At 36.4% G+C, this 27,986-nt stretch overlaps 1 protein-coding gene across 1 annotated transcript in view; it reads right to left on the bottom strand.

The window, feature by feature from the left end:
• Positions 1–236: 236 nt before the first annotated feature.
• The window catches only part of JAK2 (Janus kinase 2), a 50,386-nt gene continuing 22,636 nt past the window's right edge, over positions 237–27,986 (bottom strand). The window contains exons 8-24 of the mRNA XM_009890655.1: positions 27,337–27,494; positions 25,359–25,470; positions 23,444–23,630; positions 21,863–21,990; positions 21,214–21,348; positions 19,566–19,653; positions 17,332–17,459; positions 16,385–16,523; positions 14,908–15,059; positions 13,685–13,835; positions 12,824–12,960; positions 11,437–11,626; positions 10,388–10,512; positions 5,938–6,110; positions 4,587–4,704; positions 2,691–2,804; positions 237–458 (exon numbers count right to left, since the gene is read on the bottom strand). Coding sequence (XP_009888957.1) covers positions 351–458; positions 2,691–2,804; positions 4,587–4,704; positions 5,938–6,110; positions 10,388–10,512; positions 11,437–11,626; positions 12,824–12,960; positions 13,685–13,835; positions 14,908–15,059; positions 16,385–16,523; positions 17,332–17,459; positions 19,566–19,653; positions 21,214–21,348; positions 21,863–21,990; positions 23,444–23,630; positions 25,359–25,470; positions 27,337–27,494 — 2,343 coding nt within the window. The 3' untranslated portion in view covers positions 237–350. The remainder of the gene's footprint in view (positions 459–2,690; positions 2,805–4,586; positions 4,705–5,937; positions 6,111–10,387; positions 10,513–11,436; positions 11,627–12,823; positions 12,961–13,684; positions 13,836–14,907; positions 15,060–16,384; positions 16,524–17,331; positions 17,460–19,565; positions 19,654–21,213; positions 21,349–21,862; positions 21,991–23,443; positions 23,631–25,358; positions 25,471–27,336; positions 27,495–27,986) is intronic.

The following is a 27,986-nucleotide window of genomic DNA, read 5'->3' as shown; positions in this document are numbered from 1 at the left end:
CTGTCTTTTCAACTCTTAATCTCAACACATTTTAAGTCACCTCTTTTTTGCATTGCCAAGTAAGGCAAATAATGGTGTTGTAGACTGACCATATATTAGGTTATTTTACTTAGAAAAATAATTTCTCTCCCTATTGAAAATTTCAACATGTTCTCATAGTAACAAATATATCCTGATAAAGAAAACCAGCAGGATTCCTCAGTATGCAGATTGAGATAGGGTATTTGCCACACAGATTTTACTTCCAGCAAAGGTAAGATGCACATGTGTACATATGTCAATTATACACAGCAGATCAAGTACATTTTGTTCTGCAATCCAATACATCCTCTGAAGGTGGGACAGTTTTCTCATCCACCCATGTTGTCCCTTATATGATCCACTCGCTGAGCAAGATCCCTAAAATTGGGGCGCTGGGTAACATTATTGTTCCAGCATTCTTTCATGATAGCATAAATCTGGAGAAGAAACAAAGAAAATCAGTATTAGGTAAACATATGCTACAAACAGTTAATAGTTACTTTGAACTGGTCCAAAGAATACCCAACTTAACTTCAGGCTTCCAAACAACAGTAGCATAAGACTGTGCCTGAGGTGTTGCTAAACCGATCAGTCTATCTGCTTGATCCCAATGACAGCAAGAAGTGAGGACAGATAGCTCTGCAAAAGCCCTTACTACAAACAGAGATATATTTTTTTAAAGCTAGGATGGAAATTCACTCAGCTAGTTTTTGAAACTTTTAAGAGTCTTGCATTATTTTGTCAAGTTTTTATCTTCTTGCTTGCTCTTATTTTTTGGAAAGCTCAGAAATGTTTAAAATTACAAATGCTTTACAAGTCTGATTAAAAATCAGATTTACAAAGATAGCAACTCTAAATTAAGCTTTCCTTGCAACATTAACATACATTTCTCCACATTTGTATACTAAATTCTGAATTATTCTTGATACATTATCAGAAATAAGCCAGAAAAGTTACTGTGAAAACTGACCCCACTTCTAGAAGTAGATTTAAGTGATTTTTGGAAGAGATTTCCATTACAATAGGCGTTTGACAAAAGTTCACTCTTTTTCCAAACATGTACCTGATATCTGGTCACAAAACAACTTGCCAAGCTCTTCACCCATACTCTGCTCACTAATTTAACCCAGACCATTATTACTAACTTCTCATACTTCCAACTATTTTTTACATGTTGCTTAAGAACAATCTGCACAGCTCTGAGGAAAAAAGCATCATCAGTTCCTTACTTCTCAGCAAATCGCAACTTCCTGCGTTGGCTAAGCTGCTTTAGACCCAAGTCTCAAGCAGCTTGTAAGCTACAGACATCTAGAAGATTTAGTGTCTGCGATAACTGGCCTTTTAGGATCAAAACGGGAAGAGCACAGTTTCTGACAAGAGAGAGACATTTCCATCTTGCTTTGATATCTGAAGAAATGTCAGACATTAAAAGCTTTGCATAAGTTTGGATACAGTTACAGTAAAAGAGATTACGTGTTATCTTATACATTTGACATTCAGGTTATCTACAAAAAGCCAAACCTTTGCAATTCAACAACTGCTGTACTCACACATATAATGCAATAAAGGTTACTTCAGAGACTTTTCTTCTGATTCTCTACAGACTATTTCTTCCCCCATGGCTTCCCTGGCTCACCTGTACCATTCTTTCTCTTCTCTGCTAGACCACTTAACCCTAATCTCTACTCTGTCTCCAATTCTGAATGGATTATTTCTTGAATTATTGCCAAGTGTGCTTGATTTGAAAGGGATGCAGCAATTGATCTGAGCTGCAAGTTATACATGTTAAAAAGCATACCTATTTTACTTAATTCTTTCCCTGGTGATTCACCTACCAAGCCCCGCCAGCATGACTCAAGATGAAGTGCACCCTACTCTGAAGAATACAGAACTACAAGACCTAGAAGTAGTATGAAAGTATTTTTTAAAACATCTGGAGGATTAGCAAAAACAAAAGAACACTGAACTACTTTGTGTGCTCTGAGGATGGCTTTACATATATATACACACTTCAGCATCTATGAAGAACATGAATACAAATCTGAAGGCCCTGAACATACAAATCTGATTCATATACTTAAGCGGGCTTACAGTCTGCAGGTAGCTATTGGCTGACAATGCTTGACAGTGAATAATATGCATGATAAATGTGGGTACTCCTATGTTTGAGGAAGGAAGAACAAGAGAAGGAAAATAATCAAGATAAGGAGTTCTTTAAATCTTGGATTAAATGTGAAAAACCTTACATAGATATTAAGATACTTCTGCTAAATGTTACAGACTTCAAAAGAATTCGCACTTCACAGCTTTGAACAATAAATCTCTATATGGGACTTCCATGGAAAAAGTCCTATATACTAATCTCATTGCCTTAATAAGTTTGTATTTTTCAAATAGAAGCCTGAGCGCCCCAGTATAGCAGTCAGTCAGAATAGTCCTACTATAAATACTTAGAAAGACTACATTCTAGGCTCCTGAGGGAATGCAATCTAAAGAATCCAAAAAGAAATGTGATTATACTCACCATGCAACTAATAAAATAACAGCACGGCCATTCCACTTGTATAAAAACTTCAATAATCGAAGCAGAACGAAACACAAATTTACGAGGTACTCATCCTGACTGAGCACCTTCCAGACTACAGTAACATATTAATACAATACTTCACCTCATCGGGGCATCCATCCGGTCTTGGAAGTCGTCCATTATTCTTCAAAAGCTCAATCAAATGAAATACAATCATCTGCCCCTGTTTATCATTGCCAATCATGCGCATGAATTCCTGAAAAAGAAGGCCAACTGGCATAAATAATTTTTAAAGGAAAAGAAAAGATGCTGCAATATTCTTACCAAGGGAAAATTCTTATGAGAAGAATAAACAATAATAAGAATAAATACAATAGTATATAACAATGATAAACCTATAAATTACAAGTCCAGAGAATATATCAATAATCAGATTTTTTTTGTGTGTGGATACATACACAACTTCAAAGTAATAGGTGAAAAATCTTCTTAAAAAAAACGCTGATCATCAGCTGATGATTAACTAGTTTTAAAAGAATAAACCAGGCAGCTAATTCTAAAGAGCTCTCTGAAACATTAAAACAAGATCCCAATCCTTTGAAAAGTCCCAGTCAAACAGAAAACAGACAATACCATACTTTTGTATAAAAAAAGGTTAACAGGATTAATCAGTAAATACAGGCCAGAAACAGTAATATAATTAAAGCCAACAAAAATGCCTTCGATAAATCTTGCTATCCAAAAATCAACATAAACCAAAAAGTAGATTAAAATCTCACTCAGATTACCAGAGATCAAAAGTAAAAGAGGAAGTACTCTTAACAGAAAATAATTTCTAAGCACAACATAAGGGAATTATTTTCCTCCAATGCTACAGAAATTTCTTTAATGATCATGAAAATGTGCAACAACTGTTGGTAGAATGTGAAAATGGCCAAAGTTGGGGAAACGATGTATAATTAAAAACACTATGACAGTTAAACAGACCACTTGAGCTAATCTGTAAAATTAATTTTTCTTGATGCGTACCAATAGGATAACCAACCTGATGAAGTAGTGAGGGCACATGTAGAGTTGATTTATTCAAAGTATATTCCACTTGAGTGCATGATTGAACTCTACCACTTTCCATGTCATAATCCTTCTGAAGAACTCCAGGAGTTTGCAATGTTTATGTTATTACACAGGAAGAGCTGCCCCTCCCTTTAGAGTTCTTCCTTGATAGCTTAATCACTGTATCAAAGGACTAACAGGTCCACTGAGGTCAATGCAGAGATCCTCCAAGTGCATTTTTGCCTGTCATAATTGTTCTCAAAACCACATTTGCCAGGACTGAGACACCGGCCAAGGGTGAGGACAGCTCCAGTAAATATGTAAGGCTCAACTCTCCTCTGTTATGCTTGCAGAGGACTGCTAGGTATAAATAAGAACACGAATCTCATTTCCAACTGCAGAACTGTTATTCAGCAGTCAAGTAGTATTTTTCTCCATCCACTGTAAATTTGTCTTCAAAGGTGCCTTTAAAAAGTCTGCAAAAAGCCACTCCCTTCCTTTCTTGAACTTCAATAACTTACTAACTTGGGTTTTGGTAACATAACAAAATAACTTTAAGTTACCCTATTTAAATCAACTTAACGTTAATGTATTTGATTCAGCCTTGATTTGGAATGGCATTAAAAATACACATCATGTTGCAATGAAACAGTTGCATCTGGGATTACTCTCCACAAATGACAAGAAAGAAAATCTATAATGAGAGATTCTAAAATCTTTTCCAAACAGTAAGGAGTTACAGGATGGATAAGATCTGTACAGACTATAAGGTAACTTTCAGATCTCATTTCCTTCTTATAGCTTGATACTAATACTTTTTAGCATGTTGCTTTTTCTGATTGGATGCTGCCTCATAAACACTAAGGCATCTCTAGAAAAGGATCCATAAATATCAACCTATTTAGGTATAGGAACACTCTATATATTTTCAAAAATTTAAATAAACAAATAAAAAAACTCTGAGAACCATTAACTATGTACTTACAGCTGGTGGGCTTTTGCTCTTGTCAATATACGTGAAGAGTTCATACAGGACCACACCAAAACTCCACACATCTGAGGCCACAGAAAATTTGCTTTCTGTCAGAGACTCTGGAGCATACCTGCAACACATGGTAAAAGCAATGTTGTTCTGTGTAACGTGTCTTTTTGGTTTTGAAGATACTTGTTTTAATAAGACTGATTTTTTTTCAGCAGTAAGTGTTCTTTGTTCAGAAGCATTAGCACATTCTAATTTCCTTCCACTATCTTCACTACTAACTATTCTTTTAATAATAGTTAATTGACATTGAAAACACAAACCACTTTAAACAAACACAGTTAGTTATAACTATATCCTAGTTTGTTTGCTGTCCAATGAAGCTGTAGATATTTTTCTTATCTGTAATTCAAGTAAACATGATTTTGATGTGATAAAGCCTGGAAAGAAAGCCGATTATAGCCAGTAAGCATCTTTCCATCACTTTCAGTAAGCCTTGAACGGTGTACCAGGTACTTCTGGACTTAAATTTTACAGCTCCCAATAACACCTACTAAGACACCATTTTATATTTATTCTTTAAAGATGACATTTCTACAGTGCCTAAGGCAGACTAAAATAGAGACTAAAATCACATGTATGGAAAGGCATTTTCTTTTGCTACCAAGATATAAAATGCTTTTTATCACAGTTATCTGCCAGCGTATTTTCTAAGGTATTTCTACGTCTTTACAGTACAAAACTGAAGTACATATTTTGTATTCTGAATACAGTCTACCAATTTCCATTTCATAATCCTTCAGTCTCTCACAGGGTACACAAAGTATTCTTTTCCTTTCCGAGCTAAGTGCATCTCGTTGGGAGCATCACTGTTGTCTTGGAGTAACTTAGGTCTTCGCTGGAAGCTCAATGCCCACATACAGACATCTATCCAAATATTCATTGCTAATTACAGTCTGTGGGATTTAACTCCACTTGGTCAACAGAGGGTCTATCCAACAGATCTCAGCTAGAAAATATGAATGACCAATGTTTAGGGAACTGAAAGGTCCAAAATTTTGAAAGCATCCAGGGTAATCGTCCCTTTCAGATTTCTTTTATCTTTGAATATCTTTCCTGTTGCATTCTATTTCTTTTAAATATTCTGGTAATATTTAGGGGGGTGTTGGAAAATATGTGCAGAAGTCCTATAGTTAGATGCTGTTCTGTAAAGTCAAACACCATGCATGTGACTTTGACAATGTTGGGCAACTGACTTGGAGTTTGCACTTAAAAATTCCACAATATGCAAAACAATTGGCTGAAACTGCAAAAACTGAAAATATGTCATGATTTCATATACCAAAGTAAGACTTACCAAAATATAGGGCTTTCACCAGGTTCTTTTACTTTGTAGTATTCCTTGTCTTGTGGCAAGACTTTTGTTAATCCAAAATCTCCAATTTTAACTCTGTTCTCATTCTCCACTAAGATATTTCTGGTTGCTAAATCTCGGTGAACATATCTTTTTGTACCCAGATACTCCATGCCCTAGGTGAAAAGTTCACAAACACAATAGGAAAATACCATTAAGCAGCTGGACTTTTCCTAAAGAGATGAATTAATCTCAAAGTTAAAACCAAACACAGATTGTTACCAAAAATCAGTGTGCTTGAACATTTGTAATTCTCTAAGCAGTTACTTTTTCCCACGCGCAGGGACTTCCCTTAACTGAAGGGAGATAGACTGAACATCTCTCAGAGCCAAGTGTTTTTTAACATAGCTGGATAGCTGTTACATCTCATTTCTGTGGCTAAATGCAGTTTGACAGTGACAGACAGAAGGAAAACAAAATTTGGGCTAAACCACACAACCCAGATGAGAAGACTCTCATATCTAATAATTTAATCTTTTTTTTTTTTTTTTGCACTTCGTACGTCTGCTTTCCTGACTTCTTTATGAAACTTTATGTCATAATTCCTTGAATTTCACAACTATTCTCTGACTGTATTCCCACCTGTCCTATTTGTCTGTCTTATTTCTCTTCTGTATGGACCACTATTCACCAACACAGTTCTGCTTAACGTTGTATTTCCATCAGTTGCTGTAACAAAACATTGGTTGAAAGCCATGTCCTCTTTTGCTACTTATTTCTTACCTATGCACGTAATTTTTTTTTTTTTGCTAACAATGAAATGTAGAAGCAGCCGGTGTGTGCAATGGCATTACTAAAAAAAGGTGGTCCTGCTTACACAGCAATAAATGGTGGACAAAAGTTGACACTACACAATGTCAAGAGATACCCAACTCATACATGAAAGGAAAAACAAAGCAAGCTGTCAGTTTCAGAGTTTCATAAGAAAGCATCTCACACAAATTATGCTAAGAGCATTGTTGAACTCAAAAGTGTTGAACGTCGACATACTATTACTGCCAAAAGGATCTCCTTCTCTCTTTAAATGAGAAATCTCAGAAATAGTTTGACTCCAAAGTCTAACCTTCCTCTTAGACTCATTACCTCCTAGCACCGCGAGGTGGCATTGCTGTTTACTTGCATCCTGTTCCAAAACCGTTCAAAAATTCCCAGTTTGTCATTACCGACTTATCCACTGCTATCCCGAAAAATACCAAACCTAGCTTTTTCAAAGTGACACTCCTGGGTTTCTGATACAACCAGTCTATGTAAACACTAAGTTTTTCTTACTACTATATACTGTACTGAAAACAGTCCTAAGGTTTCTCCTATCATAGTAATTTTTCTGTTAAACAGGTATTTTCCAGGCTAAGAGAAATACTTAATTGGAATCATGCAAATTCTTAGTGGAAATCATAATCCGGTGGCACTGCTCTAACAATGGAGTTGAGTATAACTATGTGATTCCAAATGTTTCTATCATTAAGGTTGGGCTCTCCAGTAAGGACACTTGAAGCACTTTAAGCATTTAGAAGTGGAAAAATAAATATATTCTTAGCCTGTTCTCCTATCAGCCAGCATTAATAAAATGCAGGGCCAAAAAAGCAAAAAAGAACATCCCAAAAATCAGATGCTAAGAGAAGTTAAGTTACTTATTTGCCGTTCTATTGTCAGGATTCTTTAAAGTTGAATGTAGAGTCCTATTGCCTCTCACCAGACAAGCTATATTAATGGCACAAACTGCACCAGACGACAGCTGCACTAATTTGCATCTACAGAAACATCACCAGTAGCAAATGCCATCTCGAAAATGCTGCTTCTCACAGTACGAGATACACACGCAAAATATCCTTCAAGTCAGGAACCCTTTCCCAGTATAGTAGCAAGGAACCAAAACACAGCAAGCAAGCAAACACAATCTTAAACCTCAGTTGCAGGCACGCCTTCATTTCACTCTCATACATTTGAGAAAAGAGCAGCAAGGCAGAGGGAGAAAGCTTTTATATTAAAACCCCCAAAATAACAGTGATAGAAATGCACAGCAGAGAGAAGGGATGTGACATGCTGAAAGAGAAAACATTGCAAGAGCAGCAAAAACGGCTAAAGGAAAGCGGGAAATGTGATCAGCTAAAGCAGAAGGAAAAGCATTCAGATTTCATTTTTGTAATATTAAGTACTCACTATGTTTTTAACTAAGTTCTCTTAAAGAATGCTGCAGATTGGAGCAAAATCTTAAAAGTGATCAATATAACCTCTGCTTTGCAGGTTGCACAGCAACACCAGAGCAAAGCGAGACACATACACTATAATTCTTAGACTTTGCTTCCCTTAGAAGTGATACTGTATGTACCCATGCTTTGTCACATGAAAGCAGGATGTTTTCCCGCTTAAGTATCTGCAGGAGATATATTCTAAGCTCCCTTCCTCTTGGTTGGTGCTAGGTAGTTAGGAAGCAGTCAGTCATTTCATCTGCTACTTTGATTTTTCATCACCATCCTGAAGATCTGTAATACCTCAATGCTTCTTTTATATATGTGCACGTACACACACATAAGCATTAAGAACCTTTTCTTTGTACCTTCTGAATACAATTCCTTTCCCAAAGTTTCCTTCTATACTTGCGCTCCCCGCAAAGGTGCAAATCCACCTTCCAGTCCTTCTATGTTAGACCCCTCTGTCTCAGAAACCAGGGTCCTGAGATATGTTGCTGCTATTGTTCCTTCAGGCTTTGGATAAAGTTTTGGATAAGGCCTGAAGACTTATATGCAAGTTTCATAGCTTCTTACGAAAGTGAACAGGGCAGGCACATTACAACCCTTCAGGAAGCAGGCTGAGATGGCAACAGAATAAAACAGGTAAGTGGTTGCAGCCTTTTCATGTTCAAAAATCCCTGTTGCTTCTTTACTCTATGAAAGATTCACTGCCACCATCCTCCTAGGTGGCTTAGATGCTTCCAGCTCTTTGTTTGAAGAATGATTGTGTTCAGTGACTTACCAGCACTGATAACTGTTACTTTGTTGCAGAAATAATACTGAGAAAACTTCTTATGCCTACTACCAGAGATCGACTTCTTGTTTTGGCAACACAGATCAGAGAACTTTTGAACCCCCTCTGACTGGGTGGTCACAGGTTCAATCCTTCCTCTCTGTGAAAAGACTGACACTTGCCACAGACTTGTGAACATTTTCTGTTTTGCAACCTCATTGCACGTTGTTTGCCCATCACAGAGCTTTTGCTGGAGACCACCCACATAGCCTTGCCCCAGTGAAGCACACGAAGAGGTGAGATCAGCTGCTAAAGGTGCATGCAGCATCCTTCTGTACGTGCCCCAGGCTCAGCAGCTAAAAGGTTTACTGAGTCAGCCCAGTTTCAAGCAGGGAACTATCAAGCTCTGTTCACCACGGTAAAGTCTGAACGCCTGGAGAAGACCTCAGCTCTTGCAGGGACTCTCCTGACCGATTCTTGCGAGGCCTTTTCTGCAGATATTGTAGAAGGAAAGTCTTCTGGTCTGAATGCGTCAGGGCACAATTACCAAACATAGTAAGTGCCGGTTACAGACCCTGAAGAGTCCTCATTAATCTGATGTAACCTGCTGTTTACACATCTTTGATGAGGGTATTCGGGAAATGAATTTAAACCCCCCCCTTTTTTTTTTCTTTCTTTCCTGAAACTACCAAACATGCAATGAAATCTAAAGCATCCACAGTTTCTTTTATCTAAAGTATAATAACAGAATTAAACTAGGGTAGGCATAATCTCTGTTTCTGAGGAAATGACATATCACAATAAAGGTTACACGTTTGCTCCCCTTTTCACAATTTTATGAAAGATGTTCAGTACAAACCACTGAGACTAGCAAATAATTTATTACAGCTATGGCCATTTCTATGGCCTCTAGCTCTTCATACAGAAATTGGGTATCTTTGCTGTTTCAGCTAAATAAGCTAATATTATTTACATTTTAAAGTAAATTTCTTAAACATACACATGCTGTTACAGTACTTTTAGAGTTGAATGTCCAAGTTCTGAAAAGTCAGTTACAGTATGTCAAGAACAGTTTGCTTGGGTGACTGTATTTTGTTTCAGCCTTCATTAGGGAGAAATGAGGTTTTGATTCTTCTGAACGAAATACAAAGCTAAGAAAACTATAAAATAAACAAAAATAAATGCAGTATATTCTGCCTCAGCCAGTAGATCAGCCAGTCTCAGCACCCTGTATGAAGATACTCAGAAGTTTGTCCAGTTCTTGATCACATGAAAACGTATTGCTACTTTTTTTAGGGTTATGTGCTGCTAGCAACCCAACAGTATTATAAAAGATACACCAAAACGACCAGTGATGGCTGTTTTGAGATAAATGAGACCAAAGAGACAAAATTTTGTTGAAAAATATTAATCATCTGAAATTTCCTACCTTGCATATCTGAGATGCATACAGCAAAAGCTTCTTGTGGTCCAGCCTCTCCTTATGTTTCTGCAGATAATCTCGTAGACTTCCATATGGTAAATATTCCATAATTAATCTCAGATTCCTACGACCTTTAACAGCAACAAAAAATACACAATATTTCTGTCATCTTCCAATGACAGGTTTTGAAATGTAAGTATTTATGAATGTCTATGAATAAAGTAACAGAAAATAGTCTTAACAGCAAAAAAATAATTTATTATATGTACAACACTATGCAATTTTTCATATATTAGTTAACTTAATTTGTTCAGGAAATGCCATTTATTTAAACAAAACGATAATGTGGATATGCTTGATATATGGAGCATCACTAATCAGGATCATCTCATCAATACTTTAGCTACTATTGCTAAAGCAAAGCAAAAGTGCCACACGTGTATATCTGTGCTTCTGTAATTCCCCCTCATCGCTGAAATGAAACTCAGAATGGCAACTGATATCAACTGGTCAGCAATTTTACCATCTTTAAAAACTTAGGCTGATTTTGAACCCAATAGTCTTCTTTTTACAACAAGGCCAGGCTGAACCCACGCTTTCATTCATGAACTTAACAGAATCAACAATTCACTCAAATCCGTCTCTGGAACTTTTTCCTGTTCAGTCTTTTACCAATTCTTGTACAGCCTATACAGTAATATCCACTCTGGGACATTACATTAAGCAAACAACAACAGTTACAAAATGGTTGCATTTTACTACTTAACCCTAAGTGCTTTCCTAGGAAGACTTTTATTCTTTAAGATAAAGAAACTGGGTAACTAGTCAAAATGTTACTTTCTCTAAATCAATCAAATTATGCAGTGAGCTGACTGAATAAAATGTCCACCTTGTAGTGAGTTGTATACAACAGACACTACCTTCCTTTGGCTTGTACTCTCTAAGCTCTGGTAAAGTTAGGACAAATCAGTGACTTTTGTGAACACTTACCTCTGAATTTCTCAGTATGCACTACCTCAATGTATACCTGAAAGTGTATTCAATATAGCACATACCTGCGCTGTAGCATACTCCTTTGTATTTAACAATGTTATCATGTTGCAGAGACTTAAGTATTTCAATTTCTCTTTCAAAGTCCCTAAGGTGCTCTTCAGTGCTATGCTGCAGCTTTTTCACAGCCACCACCTCCCCAGTATTATCCTGCAGGGGGTCATACCGGCACATCTCAACACTGCCAAAATTTCCCTAGATCAGAAATGGAAATACTTGAATTAAAAACAAGTCCACAACATTGTCTCTTTCTTAGTACTTGTTGATATTGCTTCAGTGCTCACTGTATCAGCATTAAGGTGACCACAATTAATTATTTTAGGGAAAAGGCACAAAACATCCTTGAGAGAAAACGTGCAGGATCACAGGTAGCAGTTCTATAAGGAAGTGAACAGCACGGAAGTAAAGGAGGACAAGGAGAGGGGGTGATGTCCATTCATTTTCTCCCCCTTCTTCACAAATTTCTTCTTGTAATTCTAAGCTGTCAGTTGGGATAATACTTTACCTGCACTTACAAAACCCCCTACTTTTAGGTTCCTCTTGGTTCTTAATTCTCCTCTGTTTCTTGGTGGTTCTTCCTCCGTTTGTTTCCATGTTCTACCTTCTTCCCTGTCTCTGCTTATATTTTCTTTATCTTCCTTTATGCAGCCATCACCTACCACTCTGTTCCTCTCCCTGTGCTATGCTTCCATTTATAGTCAACAAACAACCATCTGCAAAGAGAAGTAGTTTTGCTACTTCACTTTCAGGCTTGCTTTCACTAGTACTTGGAGTCCAAATATAGCTATCACGTCAATAAAAACCAGCAAGGAACCATTCTGAAAAAGTGGTACTTGGGTGAAGATCTGCTAGCTGCACTTGGTCATCTGTCTAGGCATGCTTTCACACAGCCAGGCTGCAATGACTTGCAAAACTAGTAACCAAATGTTGACTTCTAAAGCCTAAACAGTTCAAAGCCTACATATATCTCAAAGACATTACTGAATTTAGGGACTACATATTCCGACTTCTCAGAAAATGCATGCACAAAAAAGCCAACCCCACTAGTTCTACACAAGACTGCTCTGGAGCATTTTAAAATGTTTGTTTAGTACGTGGTATTCAAACGAACAAAAACGATTATGTCAGATGCAGCTCTGCATTACTGAAAAAGATTTTAGCCTTTTGTTGTGACTGGATTCATTGTAGATGTCAGCTACCTTTCTTGCATGTAATGTTATTGTGAAACTGAAAAAAGATCCCAAAGGAACTGCATATTGTGGTCAGATATAACTGAAATTATTAATTTCTGTAACAGAAGTTTCAATGTAAATAATGTGCACGGGGTCATCAGAAGACAACTGAAAAAGATAGTTCTTTCCGACACAATTAAAGAATGTCAAAACACCTTACCTTGCCAAGTTGTTGTAAAAACTTAAGATGCCTTTCTTCAAATTGTGTTGGGTCCCGATCTTCAAAAGCACCAGAAAATCCAAGTGCTCCAATTCTCATATTTGGCAACATATCACTTTCCGTCAATAGTTCGTAATCTGAGGGGCAGAAGGAAGAAGGGAAAAGACAAAGGGAACAGGAGGCACAGAGAAGTAGAGAGGAGAACGAAGACACTTATTACAATCACAGCATGTTCTACCTTTGCTTGGCATATCCCAAGTTCAGTAGCATATTAAGCACTTCAATTTCTATATAGGAATTTGCAGTCAAAAACACAGATGTATTACAAAAAAGCCAAATGACTTGTCTTGACTTAAAGCCAGCCTTGCTTTAAGTTCCCCATTTTCTTTTTTGCAGGCCTATTGTGCTTCAAATTTAGGAACTATCGTGCAATAACTCCACTATTGCAGTGGGGAGAAATGTAAAATTCACAAGGGTTTGTGATAACATGCATCTTCCACTTGGAAAAAAGAAAGAAACCTGTTTATTTTATTGAGAGAAAAAAGAAAGACAGTCATGACAGTCACAACAGTCTGACTGAATAGACAGAAACATAACGTAATTGGTTAAAAGACTGCAATGTTTGGGATAGACATTAATCAAAACCAGAAAACTGCTTTTAACAATAATGTTATTTTTGTTCTCTTTTAGAACAAACTAAAAAAGCAGTAACATAGTGTTCTTACAAACTTAGATTTCTGGGGCTGCTTTGGAGGGTGGTTGTGGGTCAATGTACCAAAAAGCAAGGCACCATGTGAAAATGAACCAAGAGGAATCGGGGTTCTTTTCATCTAGTGTGTTCTTGTCATATCACAGACTCACCTGGAGTGAACAAACTATTCAAGTCACGTATAATTGCTCTAAATGAAGGCCTGAAATCTGGCTCATAATCCATACAGTTGTTTATAAGGTTTGCTAGTTCTGTCCAGTTGGGGGCAGGAAGCTGGTGCCTATCTTCATAAAACTGTAGTTTCTGGAATTAAATAGATAAAAACCATTTTAACATACAAGCACAAAGAGGTGCAGAAGCATTAACATTCTCACCAGAGCAACCAAGAAATACAGCTCTCAACCTAGGCCTGTTATCCCACCGAACATACATCTGACCAATTTATATCAAAAGCCAAGGCTGACAATGTAGCAAGACTAGAGTAATTTACAGTAATCAGTTCAGAAATTCCCAGTCAGTTACTGGTGGAAGATAAGAAAATAGAAAAAGATAATGGGAAAGATGGTGTCTCCTTTGTTGGTAATTTCATAAATCCTCAGCTGGATTGGTCCAGCAGAAAATTCTATCCACCTGTGAGCGGGCTGAGCTCCTCCAGTTGTAAAAAGCTTCATGAGTATTACGAAAGAATGTGGACTAGTACTGGAGAGGAGGCCAACTTCTGAAATACCTAGGCATCTATAAGCTAGGTCTAGTTAGACCTTGGGGCTTATAGTAAGAAATGATCACAATACCTGAGAAATCAGATCAGGCTTTGTGAGAAGGTAACAGTCCATTTATAAAAATACTACTACAAATCTTTTTGTAGCATAGTAAAGGAAATAATCTTTATGCTTCCACCTAAGACAGCAAATACATAAGAAATAATATTTTTATGGAATGTGTTTCCCTTCCAACCCCTGCCCCTAGGTGAGACAAAGTTAACATTTCTGGTTTAGCTAAAATAGCAGAATTGTCTGCAACACACAAAGCCTTACTGTATTTAACATGTTTAATTACTAGATTAATGCCAATTAAAATCCATATACATTGTGAGGAACACTTTTTGTTTAAAGTGATACACTTGCAACAAAGCAACAGAAACATGAACAAGATAATACTGGCAAAGCTGTACTTTGTCCTTATAAAAATCAAAACAAACAACATAAAATCAAAGCTCAAATCATCACTTCTGATCATTATCTACCAGTAAAAGTGTCCTTTTCCTACAGTGGTAATAGGCCACACCACTTTACGTGCTTATATATTTACAACAACAGATGTTTTAAATTAGAAGTGTCCAAAGAACTGTTATGACTGCAGACCCAGTAATACTTACTCTTGAAGAATCCAGTGCGCTCAGAGGTTTGTCTCCTCCACTGCAGATTTCCCACAAAGTAGTACCAAAACTCCATTTGTCTGTGGCCAAGCTTAGTTGTTTGGGATTCTCAACACATTCAGGTGGAACCCATGGTATTCTCTCAAGAAGAACTGTACAATCACACAAAGGAAACATCATGTTAAGACGAATAATAAAACCAGAAAATTCCGTAACATATTTGATTTAGCCAAAATTACATAGGTATTTCACTCTGTAATGGGCTTTTAATACCTTTCCAAGTTTCTGTTCCTGCCTAAAAAAACCACCCCAAAACAACAGAATATGTACAGAAATAATATTTATGAATCAGAGTGGAGGACCATTAGTTTTATTGTAAAATGAGTGTACTGTTATAAAACTTCCTTAACATCATTTCCACATTATATTTTTGCTCCAACTTCTGTATTTCCCCCGATGTTACCAAGATTTAGTTGCTGCCACAAAGGAATTAGATGGCAAAGAGTAAAAAGTACTTTACTCATGGTTGGCACATTATGGCACAGCAAAAGGCGCCATAACAAGGAATTTCAAAATATTTGATTTTTAAACATTTTGATACTAATTGTAATAACAAGTTAAAAGATGGTATTGTACTGATGTAGATTCAGAGCTCCTTAAAATGAGAACTCAAGATTAATGTAGGCTTCTCATTTAAAAAGGGAACGTTTAAGCAGTTTATTGGAAAATAACGACACTGCATTGCTTATAGTCTCTTTGATGCATTATTACTTTGTCATGTATAAAATTACCAAGTATAAAGTGTGTTCATTTTTCCAAAATGATTAAAAACACTGTATAAAGACTAGTAAGGTTACTTCAGTTTCATTAGCATAACAATCTTGCACACACTTTTCATTTCGTTTCATTTAATTAATCTTGCTGTTTATAAAGGATTAGAACAGCCCCAATGGCAGATGATAGTCCAGTATTTTTAGCAACATCAAGTGGCGATGCTTCAAGTATTCACCAAGAAATGCATTGAAGATCATTTTCAACTGCCAGGCAGCATTTTCAAAAGCGCATTTACTTTCAACTCTGAAAGCTTCTTCAAGCTATAAAATACAACAATTTAATTTCAATCAATAATAGGATACAAAGTCCAGCAGCTAGCTGCAAATGCAACACTTACTCATGGTACATTAAAGCATCCTAATAGTCCTACCAGTGAAAAAAAGAGAGTTGAAAATGAGAACAGGAGGAAAAAACCCAACTCACACAATGGAGAACTGTGGCTTTATTTCCTGTAGCTATTTGCTGATAAAGAAGATACACTCAAAACTGCTGACTGGGACTGCAGAGATTATTTTAAAGTGACAGATGGATGCAGGAACTTACTATAACAGAAGTACCTTAGATGGTGGTCAGAAAAAAAACCAACCCAAATTTATTTTTCAAGTCAGAAGCATTAAAGAAGAAAGCTGACACCAACACTTACTGTCTCTTGGCAAAACTGTAATACTGATGCCAGGATCACTTAGTTTTATAAATGGAAGGTTTCCAGACTTCCTGTCTTCCTCTCTGATAAGCAAGATATTTTTTGCACAGACATTCCCATGAACAAGGCCTTTATCCTCCTATGAACAGAAATGTATCTTTTACATACTGACATTATGGTTGAAGAGGTATCTAAAAAGTATTAAAACCCCAGTACTTTACAGCATGAGGGAGACATCAACAAAGAAAATAACGATCGTAAGTTAAGTTGATCAAATCTCAGACATTTCATCAGTTTCTCTCAGAGTTACGGTTTCTAGCCAATTTTCATTCATTTTAATTATCTACCTACAATTTCAAGTTTAAAACTATTTGATGTACATTAACTCAGAATAATACTGATCCATCAGTATGATCTATTTAAAATGAATACAAGAACATTTAAACTCTGCTAAAGGGAAGCTTCATCTCATCACATAGCCCATCTCAAACAACGGCCTTTATGTTGAATTTAACAAACTTTAATGTTGGTATCTAATGCACAAAAAGAATATACTAGCAGTTTGAACAGTACAATGTTCTCCCTTTCCAGTGGTTAACTACTAACACTACTAGGAAATAGTTTACGTTCAGCATGATGAGCTGAGGTGGGAAAACCAGGAAGGATTGATTCCTGGGGTGAGTAGGGGAAGAATTTTTCCTGGAAATAAGTTTTTATTTCACACTAAAACATAAAGCATTAAAAAAGAATGGGAAGTTAAATTATAATTTGTGCAAGATACAAAGGTCTGTCCTTGGCTATCCACTAATTATCTGATATATGCCCAGCCTATTTTCAAATACCCTCCAGCATTTCAAGTAGTAGGGTAACAGCTCAGCCATTCTATATGTATTAACCTGAAACACTTGAATTCAGCCATTAACAAAACTGACGAATAAACTACTTACCAGAAAATGCATGGCTAATGCCAACTGTTTGGCTACTTCGAGCTTCCACAAGATATTGATAACATTTTTGTTCTTTTTCAAGTATGTGTCCAAGGATCCAAATTTTACATATTCTTGTACAAGGATGTCTGATTGAAAATGGTAAACAGAGTAATAATTAAAACCAACACCAAATAATGGAATTTCAGGACAGATTCACTACTCCAGTACTACTCATCTCTTTCTTTGATAACTTGTTGGTGAGCTAACTATAAATTTGAAGCTATATGACATGAGTACTGCCACAAATACTCTACGTTCTTCATACTTCTTCAGGGTGTGGAAGTTCACCTAATTTCTTCTCAAATGCAAAATTACTGGATTTAATAGTTTTTTAGCAAACAGGTTTCCACCTTAAATCCAGTGAGCATCCTTCTACGCTCACTTGAAAGGCACAATAAATAATGTAAGTTCTAATAAAGCATAGCTGTGTGCAGCAACATCAATGTAGTGAGGCGAATAACAGTCAGGTCATTTACTTCACAGTTGTTTAAAACCTATATTCTTAGTGAAAAAAGATGATGTTTTGTTGACAAAACATGCTATTCTTGGAAACAGACTAATATTTGCTCTAAAATATTGGTGTATATATACGACATATGCCTCCATACAGTCATCCAGTGAATAACCCGAGAAACAAGATCCATTTCATAGTACTGCACAGTCTTCATCAGTTTCAATAAAACAACTTCAAATTGCGCGACTGAATGCTTGTCTTCAGCTGCAAGATGCTCACAGTGCAGTGCTTCTCATTTAGACTCTAAAGACACTGGAAATTACTGGTATTATATTTGGTTGTAACAAACCCCCCAATTTTTATAGCAAATTCATTTTATAGACAGCACACTTCTTTTTTTATTAAAATTATGTGAAGCAATTTTCATCAAATCTGTACATCAAGTGTGTAACTCAGGAAAAAAAAAAACAGCCCCTCTTCCTTTTTCATAGTAACTGCCTCTTACTAAACTGTAGTAAGTCTCTTGCCTTCAGAAACAGAACTGTCTACAGAGGGCAACTGTGATCTAAAGGAGAAATAAGTAACCATATACATATTTGGATAATTTTTTTTTTTAATTATACACATGATCTCCCTGAAATTTTCTATTTAGTCACTGTGCATGGCACAACAAATAAACTAGAAAAAACACTTGTGGGCATTTTTGCAAAGAAACTGGTGTAACAAGTTCTTGGCCAAACATGGTGCTGTGCCTTTTCCAGCCTCCTAAGAGAAGCAACTCCTGACACAGAACCCACCCTCCCTTTTGCAAATTCCTTCTCTCTTAATGCAGGCAACTGTCTATACAATATGCTTATACAATTATTATAAAATGCTTCCTTTTTGTTACAAATTTCTAATCATGGGAAAGAAAAACGGTTTTAGGGCATTCTGACATTTCTGTCCAAAGACTGAATGAAAAGGAAAAACTGCCACAGTAAGACCCAGCAGTATATATTTGAAGATAGCACACACAAGCATATGACAACCATCCAAAATTAAGATTTCATTACAAGATGTTATAAATCTATTTCAGGTATTCTAAAAAAAAAATCCTTATTGATACATAGTCACAGTGCAGTAAGCTAAACTGAAACCCATTTTATTTCTGTAGACAATGCAAAGATTTTACATCTGTTAACATTTTGTAGCGCTTCTGTTGAAATAATGGGACCTTATGCTTTCAGAATGGGTTCCCTAAGCCAAACTTCCCAAAGCTATATGTGCTCACAATCTCAGTATATAGGTGGGACAAGGTGGCAGTTTCTGTGCTCCTGATCATAGTAAATGGAGACTCTCTTGGGTAGGCAAGCACTTCCCTTTCTAGCTAACCGCAGCTGATACAATGTAGGGGTGCAATTTTTCTGCCATTTCAAAAGCTCATTTCAGAAGTTCTGCAAAACTTCTCAGAAGTGAGATTTTCAGACAGAACAGACTTGACTGCAAGTCATTTACAGAGGTTACTATTCACACTGACTGTATTTACGTGATTTTTACCATTTTCTTTGTTATCACCATACTAACTAGTTCTCAGACACCAAGACTAATATTACTGCAATGTGAATATGTATTGGTTGACCAGCTGGTGCAATGGGTTGTTTTGTTTTGGGTTTTTCCCTTGCTTTTATCCAGAACCAATGGCAAACTCTAATGACAGCTTTATGAAATTAGTACAAAAGGATAATTAATTTCTACTTACTCTCGTCTCCACATACGCAGACTCCATAATTTAACACCAAATGTTTGTAAGAAAGCTGGCTCATCATACTTGCTGCCTCAAAGAAAGACTTTGAGGAAGCGGAGAGAGAGATTGAGAGACAATAAATATCAGTGAAAACAAAACCCCAAAACATTACATGATTTCTACGAAATTTATTAAAACACACATGCATTTTTTTAAAAACATTCCAACTTCCCTCTCACTGCAAATACTCTGTGTAACATATTTTATATTGTTTGTGGTTGGTTTAGGTTTGGGTTTTTTTTTTTTAAATAACTGATAAACCACATTCCAGAGAGGTCAGCAATCTCTTTTTCTGCAGGCAGGTGTATCTCCACATTTTAAAAAGAATCTTTTCTTCCATGTGAGTTAACTAAGTAAAGTAAACCACAGACAAATTGATGACGCGCTATTCAGTTTCCAATTTATTCTTTCATAATGCACTATTCAGTTTCCAATTTATTTCTTCATAGCACATTATTAAGTTGAAAGACACGAAGTATTACATCACTCATCCACTACTGGGAGACCTTACCTAACCTTGTCAGGGAGGTTTCAGGTACTTTTATTTCTTTAGACTTTTTTTTATTCTCTTCAGTGTCATCTCCAACTGCACTTGCTTATGCACTGATTATTCACCCAACAAAACAAGGTCAAAATTAGCACATTTTTCTTCAGGTATCCTTTTAACAACTGATTTTCACCCAACTTTAGAATGTAAGTATATTACCCAACTTACTAAAATTAAAATGTGGGTTATAGTTTCTTTATTGTTTTCAGTTGTCCAAAGCGTATGCCTACATTGCTTATGAATATTAGCTATCTGAAATATCTTTTCCTTTTTTCCTTACATTTTCATATATAATTAAGTAATTGAAAAGTTCAGTAAACAATGAACTGATTCTCTTGGCTTGCTGTAAATACAGCTAGATTAATTAGGAATTTGATACAATTATATAATAAAAATGAAAAACAAACAGCTATATAAAGTTACACTAATATATTAAACACTGCCATATCTTGTTAGTCTTCAAAATTAAACTCTCACATTCACAGTCTTGGGCTCAATTACATTACCAGTGTATTAGGTTTTGCACAAGGGCATTTCAGGTTTGCTCACAGCTTCAAACAGTGAAAAGTAAGTGAATATGGATGATTCTACATAGAGCAAGTTTCTCATACATAAATACTTCTCATTTTTAATGACTTGATGTGAAATGTTGATTTTACTGGAGAATCACTATGACTCAAAAACATTGAAGATAGTCTACCAAAAGAAAGTAATTTTCCGTAAATGTTGGTGCCTCTTCTGTACATAATGAATTTATGGTTAATATGGTGGCTATACCACCCCTCCTGTTGTACTTATATCGTACAAAGAAACTATTCTCTGGCTTTCAGTGGGTAGCTCTGAATTCTCTGATGGATGATGGGGAGAGGGGAAATACAGTACACAGGCGTACTTCCCAAAGCCAGTCTCAAATCTATCCTCCCAGTGTCACAAGGCCAAAAATGAGCTTGGTTCAACATAGAGCTCTCTACCATATAACAAATACTTGGTTACTATAAGAAAAGTCATGCTCAATATAGCATGGTCCAACATATAGCAGTCAACAATCACACCTACCTCAGAGTAGTTTCTATGCACTTTATCCAGCACCTTCAAAAGAACTTCAGTTTGATGGAGCTGGCCATAGTCTCCCACTTCTTTCCTTACACCTTTGAAAATCTTAGTAAATGTGCCCTGTCCAAGACTCTCCTCCTAAAAGACAGGAAGGATACAGATGGGAAAAAATCAGAAATCTCTGCCTGTTTTGCAAAAGATCTCTTAAACAACCACTCTAAACAATGCGTATGCAAATATTTACAGCTAGCACACCTCTGGAGTCAGACTGAGGGGACGAGGAAGCAACTATATCAGAAACAGCTTAAATCTTTGATCATTTTTTATTTGACTCCTCAAGGATCTCAGAAAATAACTTGCTGCAAGAGCCAAAGAGGAAGAAATTGCTGTTATTAAGATGCATTTAGACATCCCTAGAAGTAAAGAAAACAACGGCTATTGCAGTCAAAAGGACACTTCTTAGTTAAAAAAACCCAAACTAATTATTTGTATTTAATTTTTTAAATATCCTTTTCTCTCACAACTCTGAGTAAAGATTACAGCAAAACCACCTAGCTCAGATACAGATCTTTTAAACACATACTGAGGTTTTTAAAACTTAGTGTGTATGAAACCAGCCATCTGCAGTGGAAGAAGCAACTAACGGACTTACGAATATCAAGTCCTCATTCCGGATTTTGTGAAAGACCATCTGGTTGACATTATTGTGTCTCTGTAGTGTAGGTGATGAAGGTACATCAGAAACACTATTGCTTCTGAAGACTAGGAGATTCGATTTATCTGGGAGAAGAAAGCGTAGGGAAAAGAAAAGCAAAGTAAATTTGTAAAATATAAAATTAAGACAATATTATTTCAGATGGAATATTAATAAGAAGCTGTTAATCCAACAAAAAGAAGAGATCACATTGAGATCAGTTTATTCAAAAAGCCACACAGTATTTCATTAAGCAAATTCTAAGTCTGATTTTACTAATCAGCAAAAACTTTCAGGTTCACTCAGCTATTTTAAGTTTCTTAACTACTCCTACTTTTGACAAACACTGAAAATATTCCTGCCTCCTTTCACATTTTAACTTCTACCATATTTGTAATAATAATCAGGGATGGGAAAAGGGGATGTAAGTCACCACCTTCTTTTATATTATGAGGTCATTGTGTTAAAGACATCCATAACTTTCTGATGCCTCTTTAAAACTTGTACATATTTTTGCTTAAAATCACTTAAGTGATCCTCATTGCCTTATGTTTACTAGGGTAATTATTCTTCCAGTGGTTTTGAAAAAAAGGCTCTCCACAAAGCAGAGCAGGTCTGTTAGTAAAACTAATGCTGATAGGTACATATTTGTGGGTATATGGGTGCATGCATGTGCGTTTATATTAATTCAATAATTTATAATTCTGATGCATATACATTTTTGGTTTTGTTGGAAATAAGGTTACAAAATTATTCTCAGTAATGTGCATATGTATAACTGTCAAATCCTTTCTATGCTTTTGAATATGTTGGCTAACTTCAATCAAATTTAAGAAAGTTAAAAGTGACACCAAATAGTCTGTTCTCTCAAGTTTTTCTTTAAATAGGGACTTGGATAGAGACAAAGACTAACTAATATTAACTGTAAGTAGAAAAAAGGCAGACCTTATCAGAATTCATAAAAGAGAAAGATATTATGAATATCAAAGCTAGGCAAAAACCTTTAATGTAAATTAAAGCAAAATCCACTCCTCAGGCAGGAAGTCTATTCCATGTGTATTTTTTAGCGTTAAAAAGGAGTTGAAATCACACTGCAGCCTTAGCATAATTCAGTTAATATGTCAACAAACAATGAAAGAAATTCACTGGCATTGTTGGTTCCATTGCTTATGGAACTATCCTCAGTGAGGAATGATACATTTAGTAGCTCTTTCCTTCTCAAGACATCAAAGCACTTGATTGAAGAAGAAATGCTGCTGCACACAATCCACTGCAATTTAAGAAACCAGTTTTGCTTCTAATCATGAAAGTGGCTACCATGACTCTTTCTGGAAGACCATCTTATAACAAAGTAAAATTTGGCAGACACTAGGACTCAAAACTATGACTAAGATGGTGAACAAATAGGTCAATGAAATTTAAAAAACCCACACAAACATATATGTCTACATACCTGAGTGTCATTTAATGTTAACTTATCTTTAAATCTTTAATCTAAAAGTTGGAAACCCTTCTCCTTAGAAGTAATCTTTCTCTTACCTTTTGGTTTTGGAGGACAGCATTTGATGAACTGGAAAATTATGCTGTCTGAACGGACAGTTTCTGTCTGGTAACAGGTCAACAGATCCTTAAGATTACCAAAACTTCTCTTGGTTCCACTAAGGTTATATTCTCCATTCTCATTCTTTGTAATTAAGCAGTGCTTATAATCAGTCGTATTCTCACGCTGCAGAGTTTTTTTCCATTAAAAATAAAATTGATCAATATTTAGCATTTGAAAGCTTATTTAAATGTATAGCACTCTACTAATTAAAGAAAGAATGCTTCAGCAAAATATTACCATAATTTGTTATTCTGTTCTCACTACGTAATATTGATTCTGAGAAAACATGATTCTACTCCCATCACTGGAATTAGCATGCTGATGCTAAGAAAAACAAATGTCACAAAATCTGAAAAGATGGAGCTGAGAAAACAGGTAATGAATCCTAGGAAAAAAATCCTTCAGAGCTAGTAATGAAAACTTCTTCACCGTTACATGGGGTAATACCAAAACAAAATGTTGTTGGAAGCAATAGCCCAAGTCCTCATGCTCTGTGTTGTTTTGGCAAGCATTTGACGATCTCAGCTGTATTTCTATTTTTCTGTCGTCTACAGTACAGTTCTAAGCAATTAGTTCCTGGCACAGATTTTCAATATGCACTGAATTATTTTTACAATGAGTCTTGAAAAGATCCCATTAAACATTTTTAAACAAGACAAGCTCTTAATAGTGCTTTCATGGTCCTTCACATCAACATTGCGGAAAACGTTCCAACAAATTCTGAACCTCAAAAGCCTTCTAACGGCTTACTCAGAAAGACTCAGAACAAGAGAAAAAAAAATTGACTAGGTCATTTAGTGGCAGGCTTAACTCACAAGCTTGACTCTCTCACTTTGACTTTCTATGCTTGCTTGGGGACTGATCTCTTAGTCTAAAAAATTCCATGTCAAATGCACTTCACTGAGTGGACATAAAGTTTTTGTGAAACTGATCTTAAAATGGATGTTTACTTCTCCATCAACATTATTTTGTCATTTTCAGAGATGTATTCATATCTGTGACAATATTTTGTGAAACTGCTAGCTTGCTGCAAACCAGCAGGAAAACCCATGTATTACCTTCCCTAGTTAAAAACCCAAAGGTAGCTCTGTTAATTTAATTAAGGAGAAGCCCATCCTTGGAACAAAATCATGCAATTATGTAACAGCAATATTAAAGTACCGTACTATCACTAACTGCAACCTCAGAGCAGAGGTACGTATGGTTCTTTAGCTGCATGAGAATTGCAGGCATTTCAAGGGTTGTTCCCACTCTAGCTAACACCAGATATCCAGGAGGAGATCTGCATTGACGTAACAGCTGCCAAATAATCTGGCTGGCCCAGCACTGGGGATGGGGACAGGACCCAAACACAGAAGAAGGGAGAAACACTCTCAGATCACCAAGGGCTGTATACTTAGTCTAACTAAGGCCTATTCAGGAGGGGGGAGGACAGGAGTGGGTAGAAATCCCAGGAAAAAATCCATCTAAAAAAACCCAAACCTTAAAAAAAACCCAAAACAACCCAAACCAAAACAAACGAAACAAAGCAAACTGCTCCACCACCCCAAAATTTAATACAGTCCTAAAAGGCATGTCACCAGCCCCACAACTCTCAAGCTCTCTTCCCTCCATGTGTGTTGTTCTCCTAGGCACATGGTATGTGTCATTCGTGGTTCTTTACTGTACAAGTATTCTGATGTTTCTCACAAGACCCTGAAAGTTGGCCAATCTGACAGAAGCAGCTATAGAATATACACAGCAGACAAACATTATGAAGAGAAAATTCAGAATCATTTCCTGAACATCCCAGGATCATTATTATAACACAATAAAGATTATACAGGTACTATCTTAAGGCAGAATACAAACCTCTATAGCAAAGGTGAGGAAGTATTTTTTAAAGTCTTTAGGACTGCAACGAAGAACGTAGAAACCAGTCTGATTACCCGCTTTCTTCAGTTTACTGATAGCAAAGTCCATGCTATAGTAAAAAGACAATGTTTAATATTGTATAATTTCAAAATCCAGGAACATGAGCACTATTATCAGATATCTAATACAACAACAATTCAAACTCTCAATTTTCTACAGCTTCCTTTAAGTTCAAATTTTGTTCCTTTATTTTCCAATATTCAGGATGGCTTCTTATGTAGAGAGCAGTATATTAAAAATTCATAATATTGAAAACACCACAATTATTTATTTGATGAGAAATCTTACAGTCTAAAAAAGTATATGCCCCTATGCTTATGATACGACTTTCAACACCCATTATGGAAGAGGCTGTAATAAAACTCCCTAATATATAAGCTAAAATTGACAAAATATTTGTGTGGGTGAAAAAGGTGGCTTTAACTTGGGAAAGGGCTAACAAGAAAGAGGAGCTGAAATAAAACATCATTTGTTACTACAAGATCCAATTTCCCCTTAAACAAGCCTCGCTAACTGACTTATTTCTATTCATCTCAGGGAATGAGGAATCGAACAGCTTTGAAAGGTCTAGACTCATTGCGCATTCTTCTAAACAGCCCTAAACAAACATCAATACACAGCACTAGTCATTAGTGCAAGAAATGTGATTAGAAATGTATAGGTCTCCATCCCTCTCCTTCATCTCTTCTAAAGAGAACCTACCTCTTTCTGTCACTGGGAAGTTTACAGAACTACTCTCTATTAGCTGAGTAGACAGTGCTAGTTTCACAGAATCACAGAGTCTTCAGAGTTGGAAGGGACTTCTAGAGATCATCCAGTCCAACTCCCCTGCTAAAGCAGGATTGCCCAGAGCACATTACTCAGGACTGCATCCAGGCGGGTTTTGAAAATCTCCAGAGAAGGGGACTCCACAACCTCCCTGGGCAGCCTGTGCCAGTGCTCTGTCACTCAAACCGTAAAGAAGTTTTTCTGTGTGTTGGAACGGAACTTCCTATGTTCCAGCTTGTGCCCATTGCCCCTCGTCCTGTCACTGGGAACCACTGAGAAGAGTCTAGCTCCATCCTCCTTCAACCCACATTTTAGATATTTGTAAGCAATAATAAGGTCTCCCCTCAGCCTTCTCTTCTCCAGGCTGAAGAGTCCCAGCTCTCTCAGCCTTTCCTCATAAGGGAGATGCTCCAATCCCTCAATCATCTTGGCTGCCCTTCATGCAACATATCTTGCTTTTATCAGCTTTCAAGTTGCCTGTAGCTAAAGCAAATACCCATTTTATTCTGCCTAACAAAACATTTCTAAGCTCCCATGTGTGCTTCTGCAAACAATAAACAATATTATATGAACTATTAAAAAAAGTTTAAGAAAATTCAATGGAGGTACTAAATTATTCCCCTAAAAAAAAAACCAAAACAACAAAGCAAGCAAACAAGGAGACATTATTCCTTAAAAACAAACTAAACTTCCAATTTATATGGCTAGCGGTTTACTGCAATCCTTGCTCAAATACTGAGGAGAGTGTTATCTGAATTTGCGTTTTTCCCCTTGGCAACTCAGATAATATAACTGCTAGAGGCTGCAGTGAAAACATGAGATCCTCTGTGTATGACACTGTATGTTGCTGCTATGGTAGTAAATTCTGTAAAATCAGCATCATGACTTTGCTGCCTGTCTCAGTTGAAGAGAAAAAGAATTCTAAGGGAAGAAAATTAAAAACAGAATCTTTCAATTTATTTTTTATAATATGTCAAGGAGGCATTGTATTTTGCAAAGTGAAAAATAAGAGGGAAAATGTAAAGCATTTTATGTAACATAAATGTAGTAGATACACATTTCAAGATGTTCATCATGGTCCACAGTCAACTAAAGTTCATCTTTCAAAAACAGTATCACCTTGTTATATTGCTAAAAAAAAGCTTACAAAATTGGTCCATGGCAGTTGCTTTGGATATTTTCAAGGACTGACGGTGGTGCTACTTCTTTGCAGAGATAATGGTGGGCATCCGCAGTTAATCTGTAATATCCATCAATTAATGATACAAAGGAGAGAGCTTCTCTTAATGACTGAAATTCAGCCTCCTGTTAAATTGTGAGGGAAGAATAAGGGGGAGCGCGGGGGGAGAGAAAGAGAATTTCATTTTTTAATAGGCAACACAAAATTTCTGGATATGGTAACGGCATAAAAGATACAAATATATGCATACGTTAAAGATATCCCAACTGTTTTCAACGACTGTTTGTACAGTTCTACCTTCCTGGTGCCACCCAAAACTCATTAGCAATTTTCAATGTTCGAAAGTAAACACAACCAAACCGATCTGCCATAAACAAAACCCTCACTCTAAATAGATGGAACAGCAGAGGAAGGCTGCAAGAGGGAACATTTGAAAGGGAAAAACTAAGCAGATACAACTCAGCATGGCAGACACCTACTGCAGTGGCTACACTGTTATTTTTTTTCCTTAAGGAAAGCCTTTGCTTATCAAAGATGTACGGAGCTGCCTTCAAGTAGCAAAGAAAGGTCTCTAGAAAAGTAACTGCCTGAAAATTTAAATAGTAGTCAGCAAAAAC

Source organism: Charadrius vociferus, unplaced genomic scaffold (genome assembly GCF_000708025.1).
Source record: "Charadrius vociferus isolate BGI_N301 unplaced genomic scaffold, ASM70802v2 scaffold188, whole genome shotgun sequence".
Taxonomy (NCBI): domain Eukaryota; kingdom Metazoa; phylum Chordata; class Aves; order Charadriiformes; family Charadriidae; genus Charadrius; species Charadrius vociferus.
The sequence above is the reverse complement of the archived record's forward strand: the minus strand, read 5'-3'. Positions and strand labels throughout refer to the sequence as shown.